This window comes from Apodemus sylvaticus, chromosome 5 (genome assembly GCF_947179515.1).
Source record: "Apodemus sylvaticus chromosome 5, mApoSyl1.1, whole genome shotgun sequence".
NCBI classification, from domain to species: domain Eukaryota; kingdom Metazoa; phylum Chordata; class Mammalia; order Rodentia; family Muridae; genus Apodemus; species Apodemus sylvaticus.
The window spans coordinates 12,058,104-12,081,812 of record NC_067476.1 but is presented as its reverse complement, the minus strand read 5'-3'; the positions used below and the strand labels follow the sequence as shown (position 1 = coordinate 12,081,812).

At 44.9% G+C, this 23,709-nt stretch overlaps 1 protein-coding gene across 3 annotated transcripts in view; it reads left to right on the top strand.

Moving 5' to 3' along the window:
- Garnl3 (GTPase activating Rap/RanGAP domain like 3) overlaps positions 1 to 23,709 on the top strand; it is a 149,238-nt gene that overhangs the window by 58,519 nt on the left and 67,010 nt on the right. For all 3 annotated transcript variants that reach the window (XM_052182226.1, XM_052182228.1, XM_052182225.1), the window contains exons 4-5: positions 12,979 to 13,053; positions 23,298 to 23,397. In XM_052182226.1, the coding sequence (XP_052038186.1) occupies positions 12,979 to 13,053; positions 23,298 to 23,397 (175 nt within the window). The remainder of the gene's footprint in view (positions 1 to 12,978; positions 13,054 to 23,297; positions 23,398 to 23,709) is intronic.

The window sequence follows — 23,709 nt, the reverse complement described above, 5'->3', positions numbered from 1 at the left end:
ACCCTACTTTTCTCTACAGTACAATTCTATGACTCATTTTTTTCAGGACCAACAAAACATGAGATTTAGCATACCACCATCTTGAGCACCAAGGCCTGGTGAGTGACATGAATGGCTGGGGCACAAGACTATACCAGTAGCTGCACATGCACCATGTAAGCATGCCAGATGATGTCAGCCTTGAGATTGTCACCCCTAGGCCAGCAGATGCAGGCTGTATGATCCCCACTCCCCTGCTCCCTGACTTCTGTGGGCTAAGTATCACTCGCGTTCTTCCCCAGGCCACAGATCTCTCCTGTGTGTTCTGGTTCCCTCCTCAGGCCGTGCTCTCATCTCTGAGCCTCTGCGTCGTTATCTGCTTCCCAGGCTGCCTTGGTGCAGCCCTGTCTCTGGCTCGTTTAGCTTGTGGGGTGTTCTTTGGCTTTGTGGCCTTTCCAGTGGTAGGCTATGGGGCCCTGCTGTACCTTAAGAGACATGTTCAAATCGTGATCTATGAGTCAAAGTTTATATTTCATAACCAGAGGTAGAGACTGCAAACACTTTGCTTAGTTAGTTAATTCTTCAGTATCAGAAGTGGAATAGAACAGCTTTCCACTTGGATCATGGCAAAGTTCTCATGTGTCTCTGAACAGTCTTCCCTGGGGCCTGTTTGACTGTACCCTCTGGCTGCTCCATCCTATGCCTGGTATGTTCTGTCCTTCATGTGTCCACTGCAAGCCTGTGTCCACTTGCAGATCTGTGGCCAGGGTTTAGCAGTGAGGATCATCAGTTGTAACCATAAGCAAATTTTTAAAAATAATTTTTACGTACATACATGTGTGTGTGTGTGCCTACTTGTCTCTACTATATGCATGTAGTAGCCTCCAAAAGCCAGAGAGGGTGCCCAGTGCCCTAATAGGTTGTAAGCTGCCCGCTGTGGGTACAGAGAATCAAGCCCAGGTCCTCTGAAAGTGCACAAAGTGCTCTTAGTCCCTGAGCTGTCTCTGCAGCCCCTAAAACCAGATCTTTGACTTGGCAGAAATAGGTGATTGCCTTGCACACTGCTCTGATGAGAAGAAAGTGTTTTCAGTTCTGATAGTTTCAGAAAAGCCCCACATTCACTTCCAAGTTTATGTGGGTCTGCTGTCAAATCCTTAGACCTTGACAGGGTGCCATGGACATGAGTGACAACGTGCCGTGGACATGAGTGACAGTGTGCCATGGACATGAGTGACAATGTGCCATGGACATGAGTGACAACGTGCCGTGGACATGAGAATGGCAACTGCTTTCTTACTTCATATGGTGCTGCTAAAAATGGCTGACAAAATATGTCTTCACACAGACTCTGAAATCAGAGCAGTGGGCTCTCAGAAGTGCACTCGTCTATTTAGTGTATTAACTGGCCTCTGGCAGGCATCTTGGGACTTGGTGCCTTTAAGCCAAGACCCTCTTCTTTCAGCTTTCCCCTGACTCAGGGCACAGTGTCGCCTTCACAGGGCACACATACCCATTCCACAGCTCCAGGAGCTTCGCTGCCTCCTTGTTAGAGACCTCCATGCCCCTTTTACCTACTAAGTAAATTTAGCAGCAAAAATCACAACAACAACAACAAATCCAGTGTCTCCTACTGTGACTGTCGGACCAGAAAAGGCCCACAGTTTCACACCCCAGTTACTGTTAGATGGAATAATAGTTTATAATGAATTACTTTACCCTCTTAATAAAAGCAGGTACTGTGGGGATCGTTGTTTCTTGGCCTGCACCTTTTAGCTGCTCAGTTGCTGTTACCACTGTGTCAGTCTCTCAGACAGCTCGAACTGAGCTGGCTCCGTAGACTCAAGCGTTTCAGTCAAGGAATACATTTCAGCCATTCTCTGAGCCACACCCCAATTCGCTCTAGGAGGTGGTGACTCCCCTCCTTGCTTCTTTTGATGTGGCCTTTCTTGTCCCCACCCAAACTGGGCCTAACAAGAGCACCAAAGGCCTTTTTGCAATTCACATCAGTGTACATAGCCAATGCCATTGGTCTTTTGGGTGCTTTGTATATGCAAACTAATTGAAATGTCACAGGACCCATAGCTGCAGAGGTGATCTCCCCATCCTGCAGAAGAGATTACTGTGATTCTGAAATACTAGCTAATTTGTCCAAGGTCACATACATAGTAAATGACAGGTTGCCCACTACCCCAGACACATACTTTTTCTGCAGTGGATTGTATTGGTTTTAAAAATCCCATGATCTTGGAGCTTGAGATAGTTTACTGGTTAAGAGTGCTTGCTGTTTTTCCAGAGGAGTCAAGTTAAGTTTCCAGCAATGATGCTAGGTAGCTTACAGCCACCTGGAACTTCAGATCTGATACCTTCTTCTGGCCTTTGGGAGCACCTGCATACTAATACATAGACACACACATACACATAAATAAAATAAAAAAGTAAATCTTTAATAAAAGAAAAATTACTGTGATCTTACCTTGTCCCAGTACTCCCTAACTTTTATAATACCTAACAATAATGTGCTTCAACTCACTGTGTCTAGAATAGACTGGCATTTTTAGGAGATTCCGTTTTCAATGTGACATTTATTCCCTTACGTTCGTCTTGCCTGTTCTCCAGCAGAGGTAGGGATAAGAACAGACAGGGATGCATGCTTCTCCCACTCCGTTTTGGATGCCATCTGTTTCATTTCCTCTTTCTTTGACCTCACATTTTTTTTTGGCTCCCCGACTTAAAAGATTCCATTCAAAGGTTCCGGATAAGATGAGATCTAGTTTGACTACACCCTCAGCTGGAATTAACAGGAAGTGTGGGGCTTTGATGTCCTTATTGCTGTACGGAGTAACAGAGTACTTGCCCTCACCTACAGTTCTAGCAATATCCTGATGCTTTTGACCAAACAGGGACCATCTTCAGGTCCTCAACATCATGTCCCTGGGCAATCAAGCTCACATTCCAGGGCTCTGCCACCTGCTCTTACCCATCACTGAGCCTTAAGGGCCCAGAATCCAGCAAACAGCCCTCTGCCTATGACTGTCACAGCCTCTCAGGTCTCCTCACACTCTCCCATCCTCCAGAATGTTCTCCGTGCGCCTCTGCTCTTTCATGCCTCCTTCCTTGTCTGCCTTAAGGGACCACTCATCTTTCACTCTCTGGAACCTTGTATCTCTTTGCATTTCTCCAAGATGCCAGTCATATTTTGCCTTGTAATAATTTGCAGATATTCTTTAACTTGCCTAGCATGGGGACCACTTTTTTATTGTACCCATAGCAAGGTCCGCACTCACTGCCAGATGCCCATATAGTGGCTAGAGCATCAGTTCTGCTAAAAATCTAGTGTCTGGAGGCTTCTTTCAGATACATTTTATAGTATTTCTTACTTTTGTATACATGCATTTGGGCATAAAAAGTGGATATATTTTTAATATCCTGTGGTTCGGAAAAGAGTGCCTGCTGGCTATAGGAGAGTTTGAAATAACTGAAAAGGACAGAGAGGACGATGAAGTACATCTTGAACATCCTATGGTAGCCTGCAGGTAGTCGCTGTGAAGACTTAGGGTGTGTCTCTAGCAATTACATTAACATACAAAATAGGCTTTTGTATTTTATTCTTTACTTAAAGCCAAGTATCATCTTTTGAATAATGGACACTCTTGCACCAACAGCAGCATTGTCTCCTCTCTAGATCTCTTATTTCTTATTTATGTCTAATTTCATTTGTCGGCTGTGACCTTTAGAATAAGAGTCAAGGTGCCAGGGAAATAACTTCGTAAAGTGCCTGCTGCGGAATTACAAGGCTGAGTTCCACTCCCAGCATTAGAGAGAGAGAGAGAGAGAGAGAGAGAGAGAGAGAGCGCAGGCATTTCCCAGCCCAGCCCATGCTCGCATGGCTTTCCCCTCTCCCAGCTTCTGGTCTGCTCTCCCTCTTCACACTCTGCTCGGCAGGCAGCTGACTGAGGTGTACCTCAGCTTCACTCTTCTTTTACTCTCTAAGACAGGGTCTCACTGTGTTGCCCAAGCTGGCCTCAAACTTCTGCTCCTCCATCCCCGTCTCCACATGTGGCCAGAAATGCAGGCAAGCACAGTCACTCCTAGATTTGCTGTTTAGCTTTTCAAAAACTGTTTTTTCTGTTCCCCAGGGAAGCCCTTCATCGTCCATCTGAGGCTACTGGGAGCCTCCTGTCCTATCCACGAGCACGGGCTTTGTGTGCTGCAGAGCATGCTGTCATAAGGAGAGCATGTCCTCTGTCTCCCAGAACATCCACCCAGCCCTCGGACATCACTGGCCTCTTGGACTGGAGCTTCTCTGATCCAAGCAGCTGCACGAGCAGCTTCCGCAAAGCCTCCTCCTAACTTCCAGCATCTGGCTGGTATCTGTCTTGTAGCGGTCTGCAGTGGGGTAGGGCAGGCAGGGCCTCCCCTGTGCTGGTCTGATCCAGTGGCTCTGGAAGTCACATAGAACAGGGGCTTTGGTTGGAAGAGGAGTGTGGAAGTAGTGTTTGCTCAGCTCCCGACAAAAGCTTAGGAAAATGCCAGACATCTCAAGCCAATAGAAAATATTGTTTTCTTTTCAGCTTGTAAGTAGTCACCGATCATTAATTAGCCATATTACAGAGAGACCGAATGGTTCCTTAGTTCGTCCCCTGACAAACTTGTTGACCTGTACATCCTTGTCACCATCTCTGGTAGCTCAGGGGTCCTTTTCTTAGTCCAGCCTCCTTGTTTGCTTCTTTGGAGCATTTTCCAGCAGCATATGCTCCAGGAGCTGACCCTCATGCAGGCTGCAGTGTTTACTAGGTGATCAAACTGCGTTTCCAGGCAATTGACCCTTGAAAGAGTTTGTGATCACACAGTAGGCAGTCTGTGACTGTGGCTTCAGGGGCAAGTACCCTAAGCAATAAACAATCTGTGGGTCCTAGGCTTATTAACTGAAGATCTGTTGAGCCTGACAAAGTGCCATTGATGAGCTGACAAGGCCACAAAGCTGTGACTTCTGTCAGACCTTTGGGCTCACACCTTCCCTCCACACCTTACACCACGATATCTGATGCCAGTTTGAATTCTACAAGTACACAGGAGGTGCCAGGGTGTCCTCCATCCCAGCCTGCTGGATCTCACGCTGGCCTGCCTGCTGTCCTCCTGGTGGTAGCAGAGCTAGGTCTGCACAGAGAAGCTTCCCAACGTCATCCTCTGGGCAAATGTCTCTCTCAGGCTCTTGACCCCTCAGTTCTAAGAATCCCTTTCCTGCTCTTCAGAGGTCTCTTTGTGAGTGGTTAGAAAAGAGCCCCCACCCCCCCACCCCATCTTGCCCATTGTTTTCTTGAAGAAAAATAGAGGTGCTAGTAAGTAGGGCCCTTGTAATGAAAAGATTACCCCCAACTTTTTAAGTATGTGTATATGGACACAGCAGGCATGTTGAGGCAGTCTCCTTGGCTTCTTTGGAACCGCACTATGATCGCCAGGCTAGCTGGCCTGTGAGCTTCCCAGTAAGTCTCTTGTCTCCCTACAGTCTCTTCATAGATGTAAGGGTGCCTTAGTGAAACGCCAAGATGTAGAGCTCCCTGCCTGCCAAGCTACCCACATCGGCTGCTGTGCCTCTTGTCCCAGTGGAACAGGACCAACAGCCAGAGGGAACCTTTCCACCCCAGAGCATGGCCTTTACCCCTACCTGCATGCAAAGCACACACACAGCCTGGAAATGAGACGCAACAGAATAGGAGATGAGCCGCACAGCACCATGCACAGCTGCAGCACCACACACAGCTGCAGCATGGCTCCATCTGACCACCTTCCTGATGTTCTCCCCTTTACATTTATGTTTATTGATACTGCTGGAGATAGACCCCAGGACGGACCCACATTCCAGACTCTACCCTTATGTTGATACAAAACTAAAACTTTGATTCCTTCTAAATACTTTCTAAGCAAGATATGTGTGTAGGGTGTGTGTGATTTGCATATAAAACTTCAAAGGAGTCTGCTTTCTTGACCACTGTTTACAGTTTTATAAGCCTGCATATATTGAAAATCATTTCTCAGAGGTCCTGTACTAGAATAAATTGTATTAGAGCTGCAGAATAAATTGCATTAGAGCTGCAGAATAAATTGCATTATAGCACTGGAACCTTCCAAAGCTCCCTCAGGCAAAGCTGGTCTCCATTTCCTCTGACCTCCTCTAGACAACACCCTATGCTGGCTTCTGTTGTTGTGGCATTTAACCAGGTTGGGTTGTGATTTATCTGTTTATATGCCTTTGTCCCTCTTACATCCACAGTAGCATCGGGGTCCTCTAGAGCAAGAACCAGGCTGCGTTTATCTTTGTTAATGTAGCAGTCAGTAAAGGTCCTAAAAATGTGCTCTCACCATTTCTTTCTGCCAAATCTACAAATATTTAAACAGGTTTCCCAAGATTTTGAATAGAGCATTAAGGTGATTTCATCATCAATACAATAATTAGTGCTTTAGTAGCAATCAGAAGATCTTATATTAACCATTATCACAATAACATGTAATGTAGTAGTACAGTGTTTGTTGCATGCCTACTATGTCCAGGGACTATTCTGGGCTCATTACATGCTTTACATTATTAAGTTGTCTCTGCACACTTAGACGCAGATAGCATCTTCATCTGTTTTACCCATACACAGGACTTTTTTTTTAAAGTCTCTTTAAATAGCTCAGGCTGGTTCCAAACTCTCCACGTAGCTCAAGCTGACCTTGAACTTGCCTCTCAATCTCCTGCCTCTAGTTTTTGTTGCCTTCTCTTTAGAGATGTGGAGCAAAGATGGACTCCCCCTCCCTACCCCCAGGAACAGAACCGACAAATATGAAACTTGGATTTGAGTTGGTCAGCATGGGCAAAGAAAGAGGGGAAAGATGAAACACTATTTTTAAAGATGTTCTTTACATAACCTTTTGGAAATTTGTTTTTTTCTAAATGTAATGTGTTCCTATGGCTGTACTCTTGAATGCCAAGGGCACGGTGCAGGCCAGACAGGAACTATGTGCTGCTGAGGAACAGAAGCCACAGCTCAGAGAATCAGAGCAACTAAGCAGAACGGAAAGTGCTTTTGGTTTTGAGGAAATATATTTTTGCGTTAATTTTTTAAGAAGGTTGTCATTTAATTGCCTTTAATCTGAAACTAATAACATTTTTACTAAATGGTAGTTAATAACATTTTTCCTGTTTTATTTTAACTTTTTTATTTTGTAAATGGATATTGTTTAGATAGACTCTTTTTCTGAAATCAAACATGTAATGAATACATTGACTCACTCACCCTGATCGACGAGCTCTTCCCTAAGAAAGTGGCCCTGCTTTCTGTGTCATTGACATGACACTGACCTGGCTGTGTCATTGCAGTGTGTGACACTAGGCTCCTCCTTGGAAAAGCCAGGCCACCTCTGTGGCAGTGTCCTGACAGCAGATGGCCTTAGTTTTTACAGTTATTGACATACTTGAATTTCTTTCTCCTCTTGATTTTCACTGTTTGTTTGCCTAGATAACTGTCCATCTCATTGAAGATGAAGAAAATCTTTTTTTTCGGTGATTGCATTTTCTTCACTTTGACGGGGCACATCTGTCTTCCTTTTTAAGCAGGATTTCACAGTAGTCAAGGATGGTGCCTCGATCCTCCTGCTCAGTTTCCAAGCTGGGATGACTGGTGTATCCTACCTCAGCTGTCTGCCCTTTGCTTTGTAGCGGTTACCTCAGGCCGTCACCTGTCTTTCTTCTTATCCTGCACTCTGCTCTCTGACCTTTTCCTAGCCCCTGTCCTCCCTGCCCTGGCTGTGCTCTGTGATTCCTTGTCATGTCTGCTAGAAGCAAATGCCTAAGTCCCTGCTCCCATCCTTCCTGTTTAATCACTTCAGAATATGAGTTTTCTTATAATTAAAATATCTGTGGCACCGTGTGTTGTTGCTGCGCTCATTGTCCTCACTGTTTAATTCTCAGGTTTGCGAATCCTCAAATGTAGATTTTGAGTTTCCAGTTGCTTTGTTCTTTGAACTGAACATCTCATTCAGTTGCATTATACTGGAATAGGATCTATACAGTTTTACAGCAGTTTCCAGAATTTTTTTCTTATATAGTACCTTATGGGATTATTTGTGTTACTGTTCAATATTAGCTTCATATTTTTTTTTCATAAAGTTGGATAAATGTGTTGAGAAGTTGTACACTTATGAGCAGCTGCAGAGGTACATACTTGTAATCCCAGCACTCACGTGGTTAAGGCAGGAGGATCATAAATTCAGAGATAGCCTTGGCTACATATCAAAGTCTATTAAGCTCTTTATTCTTCAAATACACATGTTCCGACGCTTCAGTTCAGTTTCTATGTTTTGAATGGTGAACTTATTGCAGAGTGAGTGATTTCCTCCCTTACAGACAGAACAGTGAAGCAGGATCTAATGAGTTCATTGTCCTTCACACCCAGCTAGCTACTGTGAGTGATTGGTGGTCGTGCTCCCCACAGGCAGGCTCGGGATGCTTCTCCCATTTTTGTATGGGATTCTGTGGCCTCTCTGATCACTGGAGTTATTGATAGAGTCAAGGAAAGGGACCATGGAAAGGCATATCCCTCTTGAGTCTTGAGGGTGTTTCTTTTTCTTTTTTCTTTTCTTTTTCTTTCTTTCTTTCTTTTTTTTTTTTTTTTTTTTTTTTTTTTTTTTTTTTTTTTGGGTTTTTGAGACAGGGTTTCTCTGCGTAGCCCTGGCTGTCCTGGAACTCACTCTGTAGACCAGGCTGGCCTCAAACTCAGAAATCCGCCTGTCCCTGCCTCCCAAGTACTAGGATTACAGGCATGTGCCACCACTGCCTGGCTCTTGAGGATGTTTCTATACATGCCACCCAGGACTTCTGCACATCTGCAATCAAGTCAGGTGATCAGCCAGCTCGTGGGAAATGAAGTCCAGACTTGTGTCCAAATATGACTATGGCATCGTGGAGGGAAGTGGACCTTAAAGCACATAGACCACTGTGTACGTGGATGGGTTGGAAGAGAGGACTTATGGGTTTGTGCTGTGGGCATTCTGATGCATTCTGGGGGATACCGAGTCCAGTCTTTTAACAAAATGCTTAGTGTCAATTTTCTGTGCTTTTAATAGGTCAGAGCAGATGTCTGTGAGGAGTAATTAGATAAGGAGGGCTACCTGGCAACAGTGTTTCTTCTGTGGTAAAAGACTTTCTGTAATGTTGGGGGTTTTGGTCCCTTAGTTATCTGGGCCACTCTGCTTTTCATCATCCAGTGTGACAGTCTTTAGACAGCTATAGAATGGGGACAGGGTGGGCCTCTGGGGCTGCCACTGCGTGTCCAGCCTGCATGTCACTAGCACAACCTCCTTCCCAGTCAGTGCTCGGTCTGGGAAGCCCCTCTAGAACATGCTCAGTGGCGGTTGTTTAAGCCTACAAGAGTCTGTTAGGAACTCTCCAGGCTGACTTCCCCCTGCGCTTGTTGGTTTGGGCTGCTTGGCTCTTCCTTCTCTTTGTTCTCTCCCATGTGATAAACCAGTAGACTGACTAACACTTCTCACATGAGCAATGAGCAATGAGCCATGAGCCTACTGTGCCTTCCAGGGATCGGCCCCATGGTCCATAGGATCTCAGCCTTCATCTGCTGATTATGGAGGCCCGATAAATCCCCGCTCTCCAGCACACAGTGGGCTTAGCTCTGCAGATGCTGCAGTGAGCACCGACGAATGCAGTCGCTGTCCTCATGGGGCTTAAGGGACAAAGGCTGCCCAGGAGAGACCCAGTGAAGCCAACAATCGCAGGAAAGAAGAGAAAGCCCAGCTTTGCTGAGTGACCCTTTGCCCAGGCGAGAGGTCAGGGAAGGCATCTTGAAGCAGAGGAACTTGGGTAGATTGGGAAGTGGGGATGACCATCTCAGTTGAAAGCAGTAGCTTGTAGATGACGGAAGAGGAGAGGCAGCAGAGAGGTGGGAGTGTGGGCCACAAACACTTGGGACTTACCAGGTCCACCAGCCACCGCATGAAAGCGGGGTTGGAAGGAAGCAGGGTGTAGGAGACCAGGTCAGTTAGGAAGCAGCCGCAGCCATGCAGGGAGGGGTGAGAGCCTTAGTCTGAGATCTGAGTCAAGTTTCTTTCTGGATTTCATGGCCCTGAGTTCAAAGGGCACTGACTCTTTCCCAGCTATTAAATAGTGAAGTATATTCTTCCTTTCTTCTCAGACTTTCCAAGTTGAGACAAGCTTTATGCCTCTTGTTCTAATTTCAGCAAAGGGAAAGGACAGGGTTGCCTTGCTTGGCAGTGTTGGGGCTGTAGTGGAACTACTGCTCATGGGATTTCTTGGATATGTGAGTGAATCATGCATGGCATCAGCTCTTCTCCCAAGTCCTCCATGAGGCTGCGTGGCCAAGACACTGCCAACTTAGATTTCCCTTCCTCTACCGGAGAGACATTGTGAACTAACTGTGGTGCTCTGCTCCTGCCGGGTCCTGATGTAACCCCAGATACTTCATCCCAACCCCTGCCGCAGCCTGCAGCAGCATCGCCATACCGCTGCCTCTCTGCTGTTCCCTGTATTTTAGCAGTGAGTGGGTACCCACTGTCCTGGAGGTCTAACCATGTCTTTCACTTGGACTTCATTACTACTGTGTGTGTTTGTGTTGGGACACATGCCATAGTCTATGTGTGGATGGACGGAAAGACAGCGACTCTGCAGACTCTCTTTTTCTCCCTTATGTACCTCCTGGGACTCAATCTCAGGTGACCCTGCTGGCTCAGTAAATGGGTCTCCCCATGGAGCCATCTCTCGGCCCTTTCACTCAGTCAGAACTGGCCTCAGAGAAAGTCAGCACACAAGCTCTCCCTTCCTTCTGATCCCTCCTGCACAGTCTGTGCCCTGAGTACTCTCCATTTTTATAGTTTGCTAGAATTATAAACTCATTGATAGAACTGTTAGCACACTTAGTTTTGTGATGGCCAAAAGGACACAGTCAGCATAAGCAGAATTCATGTGAGTCCCCACGTAGAGCTTCCAAATGTCCTCTCAGTGGAACCCTGGCTTGGGCTGACTGTGACATACAGAGCACTGGCAGAGTGACCGGCTGGCTTCCTGGTGGGTTTGATCACATGGCTGACCTTAGCCACAGTCCCTCCAAAGGGAAGCTAGCATGTATGACTTAAACCCCACCAGGGTTTGCCAGTATGGCTTAAAGCTCTTAAGAAGAGAGACAAACTCACTGTCACTCAAAAGAGGGACTCAGACCTCTGTTTGGACAAGACAAAATTCCATTGCCCACTCTCTGCCTTAAGACAATATGGGATTGCTTATACACTGCCAATTGCCAACCATAGACATAGACACCCGCCATGTGTGTCCAGAGGTTACTTTGCAGACGGAGGATTAGTAGTAAACCCTGGGCCTGTTTTGAACCTTCTATATGAGGTGAAGCTTGGAGAGCATTGCCAGCTTCTGAGGCCCAGCTGCTACTATCACATCTAAGCTCTGCTCTGTCACCTAGTCATGTAACTGTAGCTGTGATGTTTTATAGCCTTTTCTTCACTAAAACAGATTAATACTAGTACCTACTTCGTGTTGTTATTACATAAGGTAAATGAGAATGTTTGTGCTAGGAGCTAAGCATGCATGGTATATTGGAGCACATAATAAAGGAAAACAATGCAATTTCATATTTTAGATGTTTATTTAATGCATGTGAGTGTTTTGCCTGCATGTATGTATGTGCACCACATATGTACCTGGTGCCTACAGAAACTAGAAGAGGGTGGATCTCCTTGAACTGGAGTTACGGGCACTTGTAAGGCACCATGTGTGTGCTGGAAACTGAACTTGGGTCACCTGTAAGAATAACAAGTTATCTAAGCATCAGGACCATCTCTCATGTTCTCTCTGTTTAATGTTTAGATTTTAGTTTGTGTATTATGTACCACATGATACCTAGTATCTGGACAGAGGAAGGCATCAGATCCCCTGAAACCAGAATTACATTTGATTGTTAGCTACCATGTGGGTGCTAGGAATTGAACCCAAGTCCTCTGCAAGAGCAAAAAGTGCTCTTAACTGCTGAGCCGTCTCTCCAGCACACCCAACTTTGTGTTTTGAAACAGAATTTCACTGCATCCCTGGTTAACCTGGAACTCTCTATGTAGACCTTGAACTCAAAGATCCCCCTGCCTTCTATTTTCATATTTACCATGAGAAAAATATTCCAATCTTTTTTTTCAGATCCTTTAGTATGGTGGAATTTGCTTGTGTGGGGTGGTTCTGAAAATGTACCGTCTTTGAAACAGCGGTGAAAGTATGAGGCAGCAGTCATAAGAGGGTGTTCCGGTGTGGGAGAGAGCGTGGGGTAGAGGGGAGAAGGGTTCCCCAGCCCCCAGGTAAATGTGCTCTGAGCCACTTGGATGTGGACACTGTTGGCAGACCTTTGCTATAAACCGCAGGGAGATTTTAACAGTTGGAAATCATATATACACCATTTTCCATGTTGCTTCTGAGAAGGCTGGAGGGAAGCCATCTTGAGGGTAGCTTAAGGACTGCTGGGCCAAGGTCCTGTCTCCTTTCTGCTCACCACTTTCTAGCAGCGAGCTCCCTAAAGGCTGTCTACTGGCAAGCTGCACACAGCTGGCCTTCAAAGGGCCACATTGGCCTTCCAGACACTGTTTAAAACTGAATGAAGCCCAAGAGCCTTCTCCAATGGTTACGCCTTGAATGTGTGCCAGTCACTAATTGTTCTCCAGGCTTTCCAGGAAGGTGGCTGAGCTTGGGCTTGGCTTTGAGGCTTCCCATCTGCGAGCTGCTATCACATCCATGTGATGTGGATCAAGACTGTTTACCCGTGGATCATCTAAGTGGGACATGCTCTCAGATGCCTAAGGCCTTGAGCTTCCCAGAGACTCTGTTTCTAAGCTGGGTCCACCAGCTAGTGTCAGTAAATGGGGCTGCTTTGAGGAGGGAGTCACAGAAACTTTGCAAATGGAGGCTCAGCTATCTGACTGCATGTTCTTCCCTCCCAGCTTATCTCTAGTGATGCCGATGGAGCCATCCAAAGGGCAGGAAGATTCCGAGTGGAGAATGGCTCTACAGATGAGGTAAGGATGCCTCAGTTCCTGCATTGACCAAGCCCTCAGCTGGGGCAGTGCACAGAGACCCCATGAGTACAGATGAGTTGCCTAAACTGAGCCCTGAAGGGACAGATAAGAATTTTCCAGAGCTTTGCACAAAGCATATATGAAGGGGAAATACCATCATGGAGTCATACTGGTAATTTCACACCTTCTTTCAAGGATTGTCATAAAGTCAAGTAGACACATGGGACTGCTCTGCCCACAGCAGCCTGGAGGGGGACCCACAGCCTCTTTAATGAATCTCAGTTTCCCTAAGGATGAGACCTCCTGCCTCCATGTCCTCAGAACACTGGGACTACAGGTACGCATGCACCACCATGCCAGTTCATGCAGTGCTGGGTATTGAACTCAGGTTTCATGAGTATTAAGCACTCTTCCTGAGCTACGCCCCCTATTCTCACAATGTAAACTTTGAATACATACGTATCTCATGGAGTTATCAAATAAGGGTAATTAGCATATCCAAATAAAGATAATTTTATTATAATTTACAATGCTGAGAACAATCCCAGGGCCTCATCATTCTAGGAAAGTGCTGTACCACTACACTGCCCTCATGACACAGAGCTTTTTGAATTGAAGTCCTCACATCTTAATGCAGAACACTGGGTATGCTCCACAGAACCATAGAAGAAGCAGGCCCAGCTGTTCCTTACTGGAGATACTCTGAGGATGATGAGCCTCCTCTGTCTGGCAGTTGAGCTCAGGAGACTTGCTGAGGCTCGAGGCTGCCTCAGGGTGTGGCCGAGATGGCTTTAGGATTTAAATTTCAGCCTACAACTAATGTGACTTCCTGTCTCTAAGTCAGTTTTGTGCTGAGTAGGATAGAGATGGGTCCTGCTCTGCGGCACCTGGAACCGCCTCAAGCAGTTTGTGTTTTATACGTAAGCACAAGGTTTTCATAGTCTGCATGGAGTATAACCTCATTAACACATCCCACAATTACTAACTGTCAGGAGTTTTGTGACATCTTGATTCTGTCACCTGTCCTATTAGCTCCCCCACTGAGCAGCTTTGCAGCTCCTTCAGATGAGCTCGTCCTGCCATCTGCATGCTCATTCCAATTATTAATTAAAAGGAGCATTGCCCTGGGTGGGCCACGGCCCTCCCTGCGCCCTCTTATGTCAGTTAGTTGATGGCAAAACAGAGGAGACAGTCTTCCAGCTCTTCACACGTTTACCTTTGTCAGCACAAGAAAGTTGTGTGCTGTTTGGGGACATGAAAACCCAATTTAGGGGGAAGAGCAGTTAATAATAAAGAGCGTATCATCTGGCTAGCAATTTCTCTTTGGGTATTACAGCAATATTTAAAATAGGGGAAGAGCCAGAATAACCCTAATTCTCTCCTAGAGATTGATTGTGAGTTACAGTCCAGCTGTACACTAGACTGCTTAATTGCAGAACTGTAGTCTATTAGATAGAATGAAGTTGGACTAGAGCAGGGTTCAGATGGTAAGAGCACTTTCTCTGCAAACATGAAGACCCAAGTCCTAATCCCAAGCATCCACACCGAAGCTGTGGCTGCCTGTGCCGGTAGCTCCAGTGTTAGAGGACAGAGGTTACTACGGGAAGATCCTGAGATCGCCTATGGCCCCTGCAGTCACCTGCACATATGTGCATATCCCCATACACCTGAACATAACTGAAAATTGTTTTTAAAATAATCTTTAAAAAATATGTACTTCTAGAGAATAACAATGTCAGAAGCAGTTATAGGGCCTCCGTGTCCTCATTTATGCATTTCTAAGCAAGCTACGTATTTTCTAAGTCTCTACCCAATGGAATTGTTGTTTGGATCTTTTAAAATTTTGTGTTTTATTTTGAGATGGGGGTCTCACCATATAGCTCACTCAGTTTATACTAAAACTCTGTGTAGCCTATGGGAGCTTTGAGCTCATGAACCTCCTGCCTCTACCTCACATGTGCTAGGATTACAATGTGTGCCACCATGTGTGGCTCAAGTGTTTAACTCAACAACAACAACAACAATAATAATAATAATAAATAAAAATTAATAATAATAATAATAAATGACCGTAAGCAGGTATTAACAGGAACAAGCTAGATCTATCAGTTTCCTCCATACCCTCCATCTCTTCCTTCCTCCTTTCTTTTGATCTCATTTGCCTCAGCCGAGCCTCAGTCTGTCTGTGTAACCTAGGATGGCCTTAAACTGATCTTCCTGCTTCCACTCTTCAAGTACTAGGACTGCAGGCCTGCACCACCGTGGCTGCTTTCTGTGGTTCTTGGGGTGGGACCAGGGCCTGGTGGCATGGTCAACAAGTGCTCTACCAACAGAGCTACAGTCTCAGGCCCCAAGGCATGTTCTGTAATGAAAAAACGATGTCAGTATAATATGTACCACTACTGTGTGTATATGCATGTGTGTGTATGTGTGCAGGTATAGTATGTGAATGTATGGTGTGTGTGTATGCATATGTAAAGTAAACACATCTTTATAAATGCACAACAAAGACCCAGGAGTATTCAAGCCAATTGTGTCTCATGGTTTTACTGTGGGAAAGAAATGGATTGGGAGGATGGAGGAGAAAAGTTTTGTTTGGTCTCACTTTTTTTTTTTTTTTTTGCAACGAGCTTATGTTTATGTTTACAATTGTAATGATTCTGTATTTGTCTTCTTATATTGCTGTCCTAAAGTCTCATGACCAAAGACAGCTCAAGGGAGAAAGTTTATTTTAGTTTGTGGTGCCTGAAGGGAAGAGTCGATCACGGTGGGGAAGCGTGGTGGCGAGTGACAGGCATTGTGGCAGGAGCAAGAAGCTGGGGACTCCTGTCCCTAATGCAGGCAGCAGACAGTGAGGGCCAAGTGGGACAAGGCTGTGTAGTCTCAAGGCTTGCTCCCAGACATAGACCTTCTCCAGCCAGGCTGCACCAGCTAACCCTCCCAAACAGCCCAGTGACTGAGACCCAAGCATTCAGATACCTGGGCCTGTGGGAGACATTTCCCACTCCAACCAATGCCACTGTGGTTTAAAAATACAGAGAGAGTCTTTAAAAGAAGAAAAAGTCCAGCCTGCTGTGTCCTGCTGTTACCTCAGCAGCTTAGCCTGGGAGCTGAAGCTACTTAAGTGCATCCAGCCCTCTGCCAACCTTACTATGGAGAGGACTCAGAGGGCTCACAGCCATAACATAAAGCTGTGGCCTCACTTGTAGCCTGGATGTATATGGGGATTTCTTGCCAGAAGTCAAATATTTGGGGACAATCAAGCAGAGTCGGGTATTTTGGGTGGTTTTTAGTTAAATTTACATTGCCAGTAGGAGCATGAGGTGGTGAGTCTTCTCTGGAAATCTGTCTGGCCATCCCTACTGAAACTGAAAGCTTGAGTGTGTGTCCACCAAGGAGCACCCTATTCAGTGGCGTCAGTTGCATCCAGCCTAAGCATCCAACCACAGGACAGCAAAGACATCACTGTTGGGATTTGTCCTGTGGACTGTATGGAGATGAAGAAAACAAAGTCACTGCACCACCACAGGGAGAATGCCACACACAGTCTTGAAGGATGTAAAGCCTGGCTTAGATGAAAACACATGAGAGGGTTTCATTCCTGTGTAGTCCATGGTGAGAGAAGCTGGCAGTCGGCTGTGATTGGATAATGGTTGGGGAAATGAATGGCGGGGCTGTGTGAAAACATTGTGTCTCCATCTAGACCATAGTTACAAGGCTGACCCACAGAGAAAATCATTTGACCTCTGCCTCCTAGTCACCCTTTGCTCTCTGCCAGTTCTCCGCATCATCAGAATACAGAGCTCATTTTCTTGGGGTCCTGGGCAGAGTGTTTTGCTTGGTTCTTCATTTCTTATATCAGTTTCTATGAGCACTCTGTCTCTCCTCATTGTGTGCATTTAACAAGGGAGAGAAGGTATCTAGTTCTGTGAGACACACAACTTTTGGGTACTGGGGTTCCCCACACTCCTATTTCAGTTAAGTATTCAGTGAAGATACAAGTAAAATAACTTTTTTGTCCTTATAAACTACCTCACCCTTAGCAGTTGGCTCAGTAGAGGTACACATTATGTCATTGCTCACAGCCCTGCCTCTCCCTGGATTCTTCTGCTCTGAAGTTGTCATGCTCAGGTCTGAGGTAGGGGGCATATGTGGTCCAAGGCAGGAACTTCAAAGATTCTGGCAGTTAAGCCTGTAAGCCCCTCTCAGAGTTTTGGTTTGTTTGTTTGGTTGGTTGGTTAGTTGGTTGGTTTGGTTTAGTTTGGTTTGGTTTGGTTTGGTTTGGTTTGGTTTGGTTTGGTTTGGTTTGGTTTGGTTTTTGAGACAGGGTTTCTCTGTATAGCCCTGGCTTTCCTGGAACTCACTCTGTAGACCAAGCTGGCCTCAAACTCAGAAATCCACCTGTCTCTGCCTCCCAAGTACTGAGATTAAAGGCATGCGCCACCACTGCCTAGCTTCAGAGTTTTATTTTTAAATGAATAAAACACTATGATGGGCTGGAGAGATGGCTCAGAGGTTAAGAACACTGACTAGTCTTCTGAAGGTCCTGAGTTCAAATCCCAGCAACCATATGGTGGCTCTCACAACCATCAGTAACAAGATCTGACCTCCTCTTCTGGAGAGTCTGAAGATAGATACAGTGTACTTACATATAATAAATAAATAAATCTTTTAAAAATTGTTTAAAAATACTATGATAAAAGGAAAACATTCTAAACATAATTTATGGTACATATACATAGGATTTTTAATACATTAGAGACCCAGCCCAGCATCAAGTTTCATAAACTCTGTAATGTTAAATCCCTGGTAGAGATCATTGCTTTTCAAAAGTCATTGTTACCAGAGTTACCTGCATGCTTGTTCAAATGCAGGAGGACATGGCTTTGGTCCTCAGTACTGAAGGGAGGGAGGGGAGGAAGAAAGAAAGAGGAGGGAGAGGAAAGGGAAAAGGAAGGGAAAAGTGGAGAAAATTCACAGGCTCCACAGAGAGAGCTCTGGGGAAGCAGGTTCGTAGCAGAACCAGAAGCACACATTGCACCACATTTGAGGAGCACTGAACTAAGGCTCTGCTCACAAGAAACTTCTGTGGTTTCTGCATCAGAAAGCCTCCCGAAGCCTGTGCTGGGGTCACAGAGATCTCTTAAAGCTCTCTTGGAGCTTCCTAGGGTCTAGGGCCTTGAAACCATGACACCGACCTCTCTGGAGTCTGAATGACTGAGGCTAGCTCCCTGGCCTGGGTACCCCTTTATTGGGTAGGTTGAGACCTGAGGCTGGCCAGTATGCCCAGCATCAGGCCTTAGCTGCATGGACCTGGTTGCATAATGGAAAGATTTGTGGGGCAGGAGTGCTGCCAGGACTCATGGTGAAAGACAAGTGACTGTAGATAATGAATCACGCAGAATTCCGCCAAAGAACAGATGCCAATTCACTGCTGCTTCTAAGTCACCCCAAAAGGTCAGAATGAAGAGGAAACACCATGAGGGTCTCATGGTTAACCTTTCCAACAGGAAGCACACAGGAAGCTTAGGTGAGTTTATCTAGATGAGCCGAGGACAAACCTTCCCCATGTGGTGTTCTGTCTGGCCCTGGTGTTTGCAGACCCTGGATCTGTTTGTGAAGAAGGATCAGACAGCCATAAGATAGAGCGTGCTTTACTGAAAAAGCAGGGAAGGGAGGACACAGTGTGCTTCAAAATACCAGTGTCATAGAAGACAAAAATCTGACGATGTTCCGAAGGGAATCTAAATGAGACCCAGCAACAAAAAAAACGATCATGTGCTGAAGCCGGGAGCTTTCATCAGCATTGAGTATGTTGACAAGTGTGGAATACAGATGATAATATATTGTACAGATGCTAACTTTAGGAAATTGATAAAGCTGAACTGCAGGTCTAGTGAGGTAGCTTAGTGGTTGAGTGAGTGCCTGCCTAGCATATAGAAGGTCCAAGGTTCAAACCCCAGCACCCAGAAAAAGGCTATGTTCTAGTTATGTAAGAAAAGACCCCTTTTCCTGAGAAATAAATACTGAAGTTTTTAGGGATAAAGAGCTTTTGCTTGTACAACTGAGTCTTCAGTGGCTCAGGAAGAATGGTATGTTCTGGGTGGACAGCTCTGTTGGCAGACTACCCGTACAAATGTGAGCACTGAGCTCAGACCCTCAGCACCCATGTACAGAGCCAGGCACAGCAACAGGCGCCCCAGCAGTGGCATGGGGTTCAGAGACAGATGGATCCCTGGACTGTCTGGAAATCCTTGCCAGTCTGTGAGCTTCAGGTTCCATGAGAGACCAGGTAACATCAAACTCGGGCTCCATGTATACCTGTTCTTATTCTTATAGCTTTTAGGTAAGCTTAAAATTACTTCCATATAACTATATATGTATAAACATAGCTTTTGATGAAAATCAAGAAAAAATCTTAAGACAAAACAAGAAACTTTAACTGGATGGAGGTAGTGCACGCCTGTAATCCCAGCACTAAGGAGGCAGAGGCTGGCTGATTTCTGAGTTCGAGGCCAGCCTGGTCTACACAGCAAGTTCCAGGACAGCCAGGGCTACACAGAGAAACCCTGTTTCTGCAGAAAAAACAAAACATAAAACCTTTAACCTTCAGTTTTACTCCCTAGTGTGCTAAAAACCCAGATCAATTTTAAAAGGACACAAACAATAATATAATAGGTAAGATTTTAAAAACAAGCAAAACCCGCATATGACTGGAGGAATTTCAGCCCCAGCTCTGCTGGTCAGCAGCCCCGCTTGGGAAGCATTCGGTTTCCTCATAAACTGTTGGTAGTGGTTCCACACAAAGGCAGCTGGAGGATTCTGCATGCAACTTGGCATTTAGAGCACTCAGCAGATGCCCGGATGCCCAGAGCCATGGCACAGACCGCTTCCTCATTCACCTCATACGGCAGTGCAAGCCAAAGAGCATGGCAGAGACACAGAAGAGGCCAGCAGATCCCTCAGAACAACCCAACACGCACATCCTTTTTAAACGTCCAATGGTCAGTTCAGAGAATCTATCATGACCCAATAGGGAGGTTCAGCCATCTAAGAACCAATCATCAGAAGAGCTATTGCCTTGCAGCCTTCTCTTCCTTTTAATCTTGCCTACAAAGATCTAGCAAAGAAAAGATTTGAAAGCCTCTCTGTAAAATCAAAATTGCAGAAAACTTCAACATGGTATGAACTGGTCACAGCCATCTAAAAAGTCACCAAAGCCTGTCACCTGCCACACATCACAGAATCACAGCACATGTTCTGAATGGTCTGTTTTCCAGGCATGGGACGGTGTAAACTCCAAAGAGCTTCTCCCCGGTAACTTTAAACACAGTCTCAGCCTGGCATCAAGACCCACATGTTCACTGTAAGAAGATTTAATGTCTCGTGAAGATAGGAAAAGAGCTGAAGAGATGGCTCAGAGGTTAAGAACTCTCACTGCTCTTGATGAGGACCCAGGTTCAGTTCTAGTACCTACAAGGCAACTCACAACTACTTGTAACTCCAACTTCAGAAGATCTGATGACCTCTTCTGACCACTGTGGGCATCTGTGCTCATATGACACAAGTTCACACACACACACACACAAAATAAAAAAAAAACAAATTAATCTTATTAAAACTAAATGAGACGTGACAGGCTGTTCAATAATTATATCTGGGTTAGTTGACAAAGTATTAGTGGGAAATTGATCTTTAATAATATATATCCAACCATTGACAGTGAAGTATGAGAGAACATGTATAACACGGTATAGCATGAGCAGCTTTATTAGTAATGATATGGGGAAGTCTTTCTAATATAGACTAACACAGTAGAGCCACATGATGCAAGTCTGAGAAGTTTAGAATATCCCTGAGGCCAAAATGGCCATAAACAAGTTTGGAATAAAAATTTAATTAGAAGAAATGGTTTGTTCTATGTTTCAAAGATTTCAAAAATTATTTTTAAAATACTATACAATGCTTAGGGAGTCAAAAAAAACATGAATAGGTATCCCACAAAACAAAAATCACAAATGACCAATAAATATGAAGTTGGATTAAGGCCATTGTCATTTGAGTACGTTAATTCTCAAGGGAGTAAGCACAGAATAAAACAGTGAGTTCAGCCTAAAGAAGTGGGTCAGTGAGACATCTCAGTGGGTGAGGATGCTGGCTGCAAGCCTGACAACCTTAGTCCGTCCTCAGAACTCACACGGCATGACTTCCACACATGCTCAATGTCACGTGCTTCCACACACACAACACAGCACACAATAAAAACGAATGGGAAAGGAGGGATGGCTCAATGGTTTAAGAGTATTTGCTACATGATCATGACAACCTGGATCTCAGCAGCTACTAACCAGATGGGTGCCTGTGAATGACAGGAGGTCACTGGGGTGTGCTGACTTGCAGCCTAGATGAGAAAATGCAAGCTTCATGTTCAGGGAGTTCCTTCCTCAAAGGAATAGTTAGAGGGTGATCTAACATCTTAAGATGCCCTCTTCCCTGGTTTTGACTCACCTTCATACGTGTGTACATGTACACACACACACACAAATCATAGTTTTTGTTTTGTTTGAAACAAAGTCTTAAGTACAAAACCCTGGCTGTACTGGAACTCTGAAGACCAGGCTAGCCCTGAACTCACAGAACCCCTCCTGCCGCTGCCTCCCAAGTGCTAGGTTAAAGGCATGTGCTACCACACCTGGTTTATCAGTTTTTAAATAGAAATAATGTTTAGTCTACCTATTAGACAAAAGAACACAAATATAAACACATTGAGATTACATCTTTACTATTAAACTGTTAAGAAATGCCAGTGTCCTCAGGCCCTGCCACTGGAACTGAGATGCTGTACCAGCCTTCTAGAGATGGGTTGGCAAATCCTTTCAGAGAGCACACCTCTTGGCAAAACAACTCAGCTCCTAAGAACTTATTCTGTAGAAGCAGTCAGACAAGTAATTATGTACATGTGGAATTAGATGCAAATCATACATTATTTATTAGAATTTCCTTATCATTAAGCATTTGTAGTAAATCCACATAATAAACTAGTATAGAACTTTAGGTGTAATATCACAGAAATTGTGTGTGTGTGTGTGTGTGTGTGTTTGTGTGTAAAAATATATTAACTGGAAAGGAAATCCTTCAGACTGTATGATTTGGTCTGATTCCATGCTTTAAGAAAGAAAAAAAAAAAAACAGCCAGGTATTAGTGCACACTTTTAATCCCAGCACTCTGACGACAGAGAGAGGCTGGCAGATCTCTGAGTTTAAGGTGAGCCTGGTCTATAGAATGAGTTCAGAACAGTCAGGGCTACACAGAGAAACTCAGTCTTGAAAAAAAGGGGAGGGATGTGGAGAAAGAAAGAAAAAATAGCTATGTGGATGGTGGGGGGGGGCAGTTCAACTGTTAATTGGAGTTTTCTAAAGCAAGAGAAGTGATGGAATGAATATCTGTTAGCTCAGTTTACACAGTATGATCTGAGTACTCCATGATGACTGTCTTTCTACTGGAAAGGCTGAAAATCCAGTAGCTACCTGGTGCACAAGGATGGACACCTCAAGCAGTCCCAGTCTGATGCTGAAGGCCTGGAGGATTCCTGGAGATCCACTGGTCTTCAGCGATCTGATATCCACCAAAATGTCTCTTCCCACTGTTCCCACTCATCAAGAAAACCTCTTACAGATATGCCCAGTGGCTTTCCCCCTAGTTGATTTCAGATCCAGTCAAGTTGGCAACCAGGATTAAGCATCACATATGCAAAGCATTAATAATGACTGACTTTTGATAGGGTTATTCATTCTGTTTGTCCATATTTTACACACCAACTAGCTAATTGTTAAGATGCATTTCCAAGTTCTAGAAATGAACTTGAGTTAGATGCTAACAAATGTCCTCTAGACCAAATGTGCTGGCAATAGGGTAGCAAGAATTTAAGGTGACCTGGTCTACAGAGCCTAGGGAACACCAGTTCCCAGGTATCCAGATGCCATACACCAGAGAAGAGAAAACTTTATACCTGTTAGAACTGAGTTCACTCATTTTTATTCCTGTGTCCTGAAGATTTGTGGCGTGACTTTACTCTGGGTGTCATTGCTGGTGAGAACATGTGGTTACAGCCCTTATATGTGTGCTTTTAATGCTGACTTTTTTTACCCTGGTTCTCCAAGCTTCTGGTTTATTGCTAGCTTAGCTTCATGTTCACTTTCTGAGTAAACATTTTAATGACACGGCTCTGCTTTGTTCCATACAGAATGCAGCTGCTCTGCCAGGCACTTGGCGAAGGACAGACGTGCACTTAGAAAACCCAGAGTACCACACCCGGTGGTATTTCAAGTACTTTTTAGGGCAAGGTAATTATGTCCTCATGTTGACTGGGGGAAGAAATTATGTTCAAACCTGCATAATAATTCCAAACACCATGTACAAGTGAAATGAGATCATTCAAGACAACAGCATCAGAGCTCTTCAGGGTAAGGTCAGGAGTGAGCTTCGTGGGATAAAAGCTTTGACTCGGAGTTTTCTTGATTGTGGGTTGATCTGTTGTGAGGAGTGCTGTAGAGGCTAGGGTTTAATGCTGTTTTAATCCCAGGTTAAGAGGGATCCCAGGCTCATAGGAATGGGCCCTTTGATAAATAAGAATTTTCAGGATGAAAAAAAAAAGG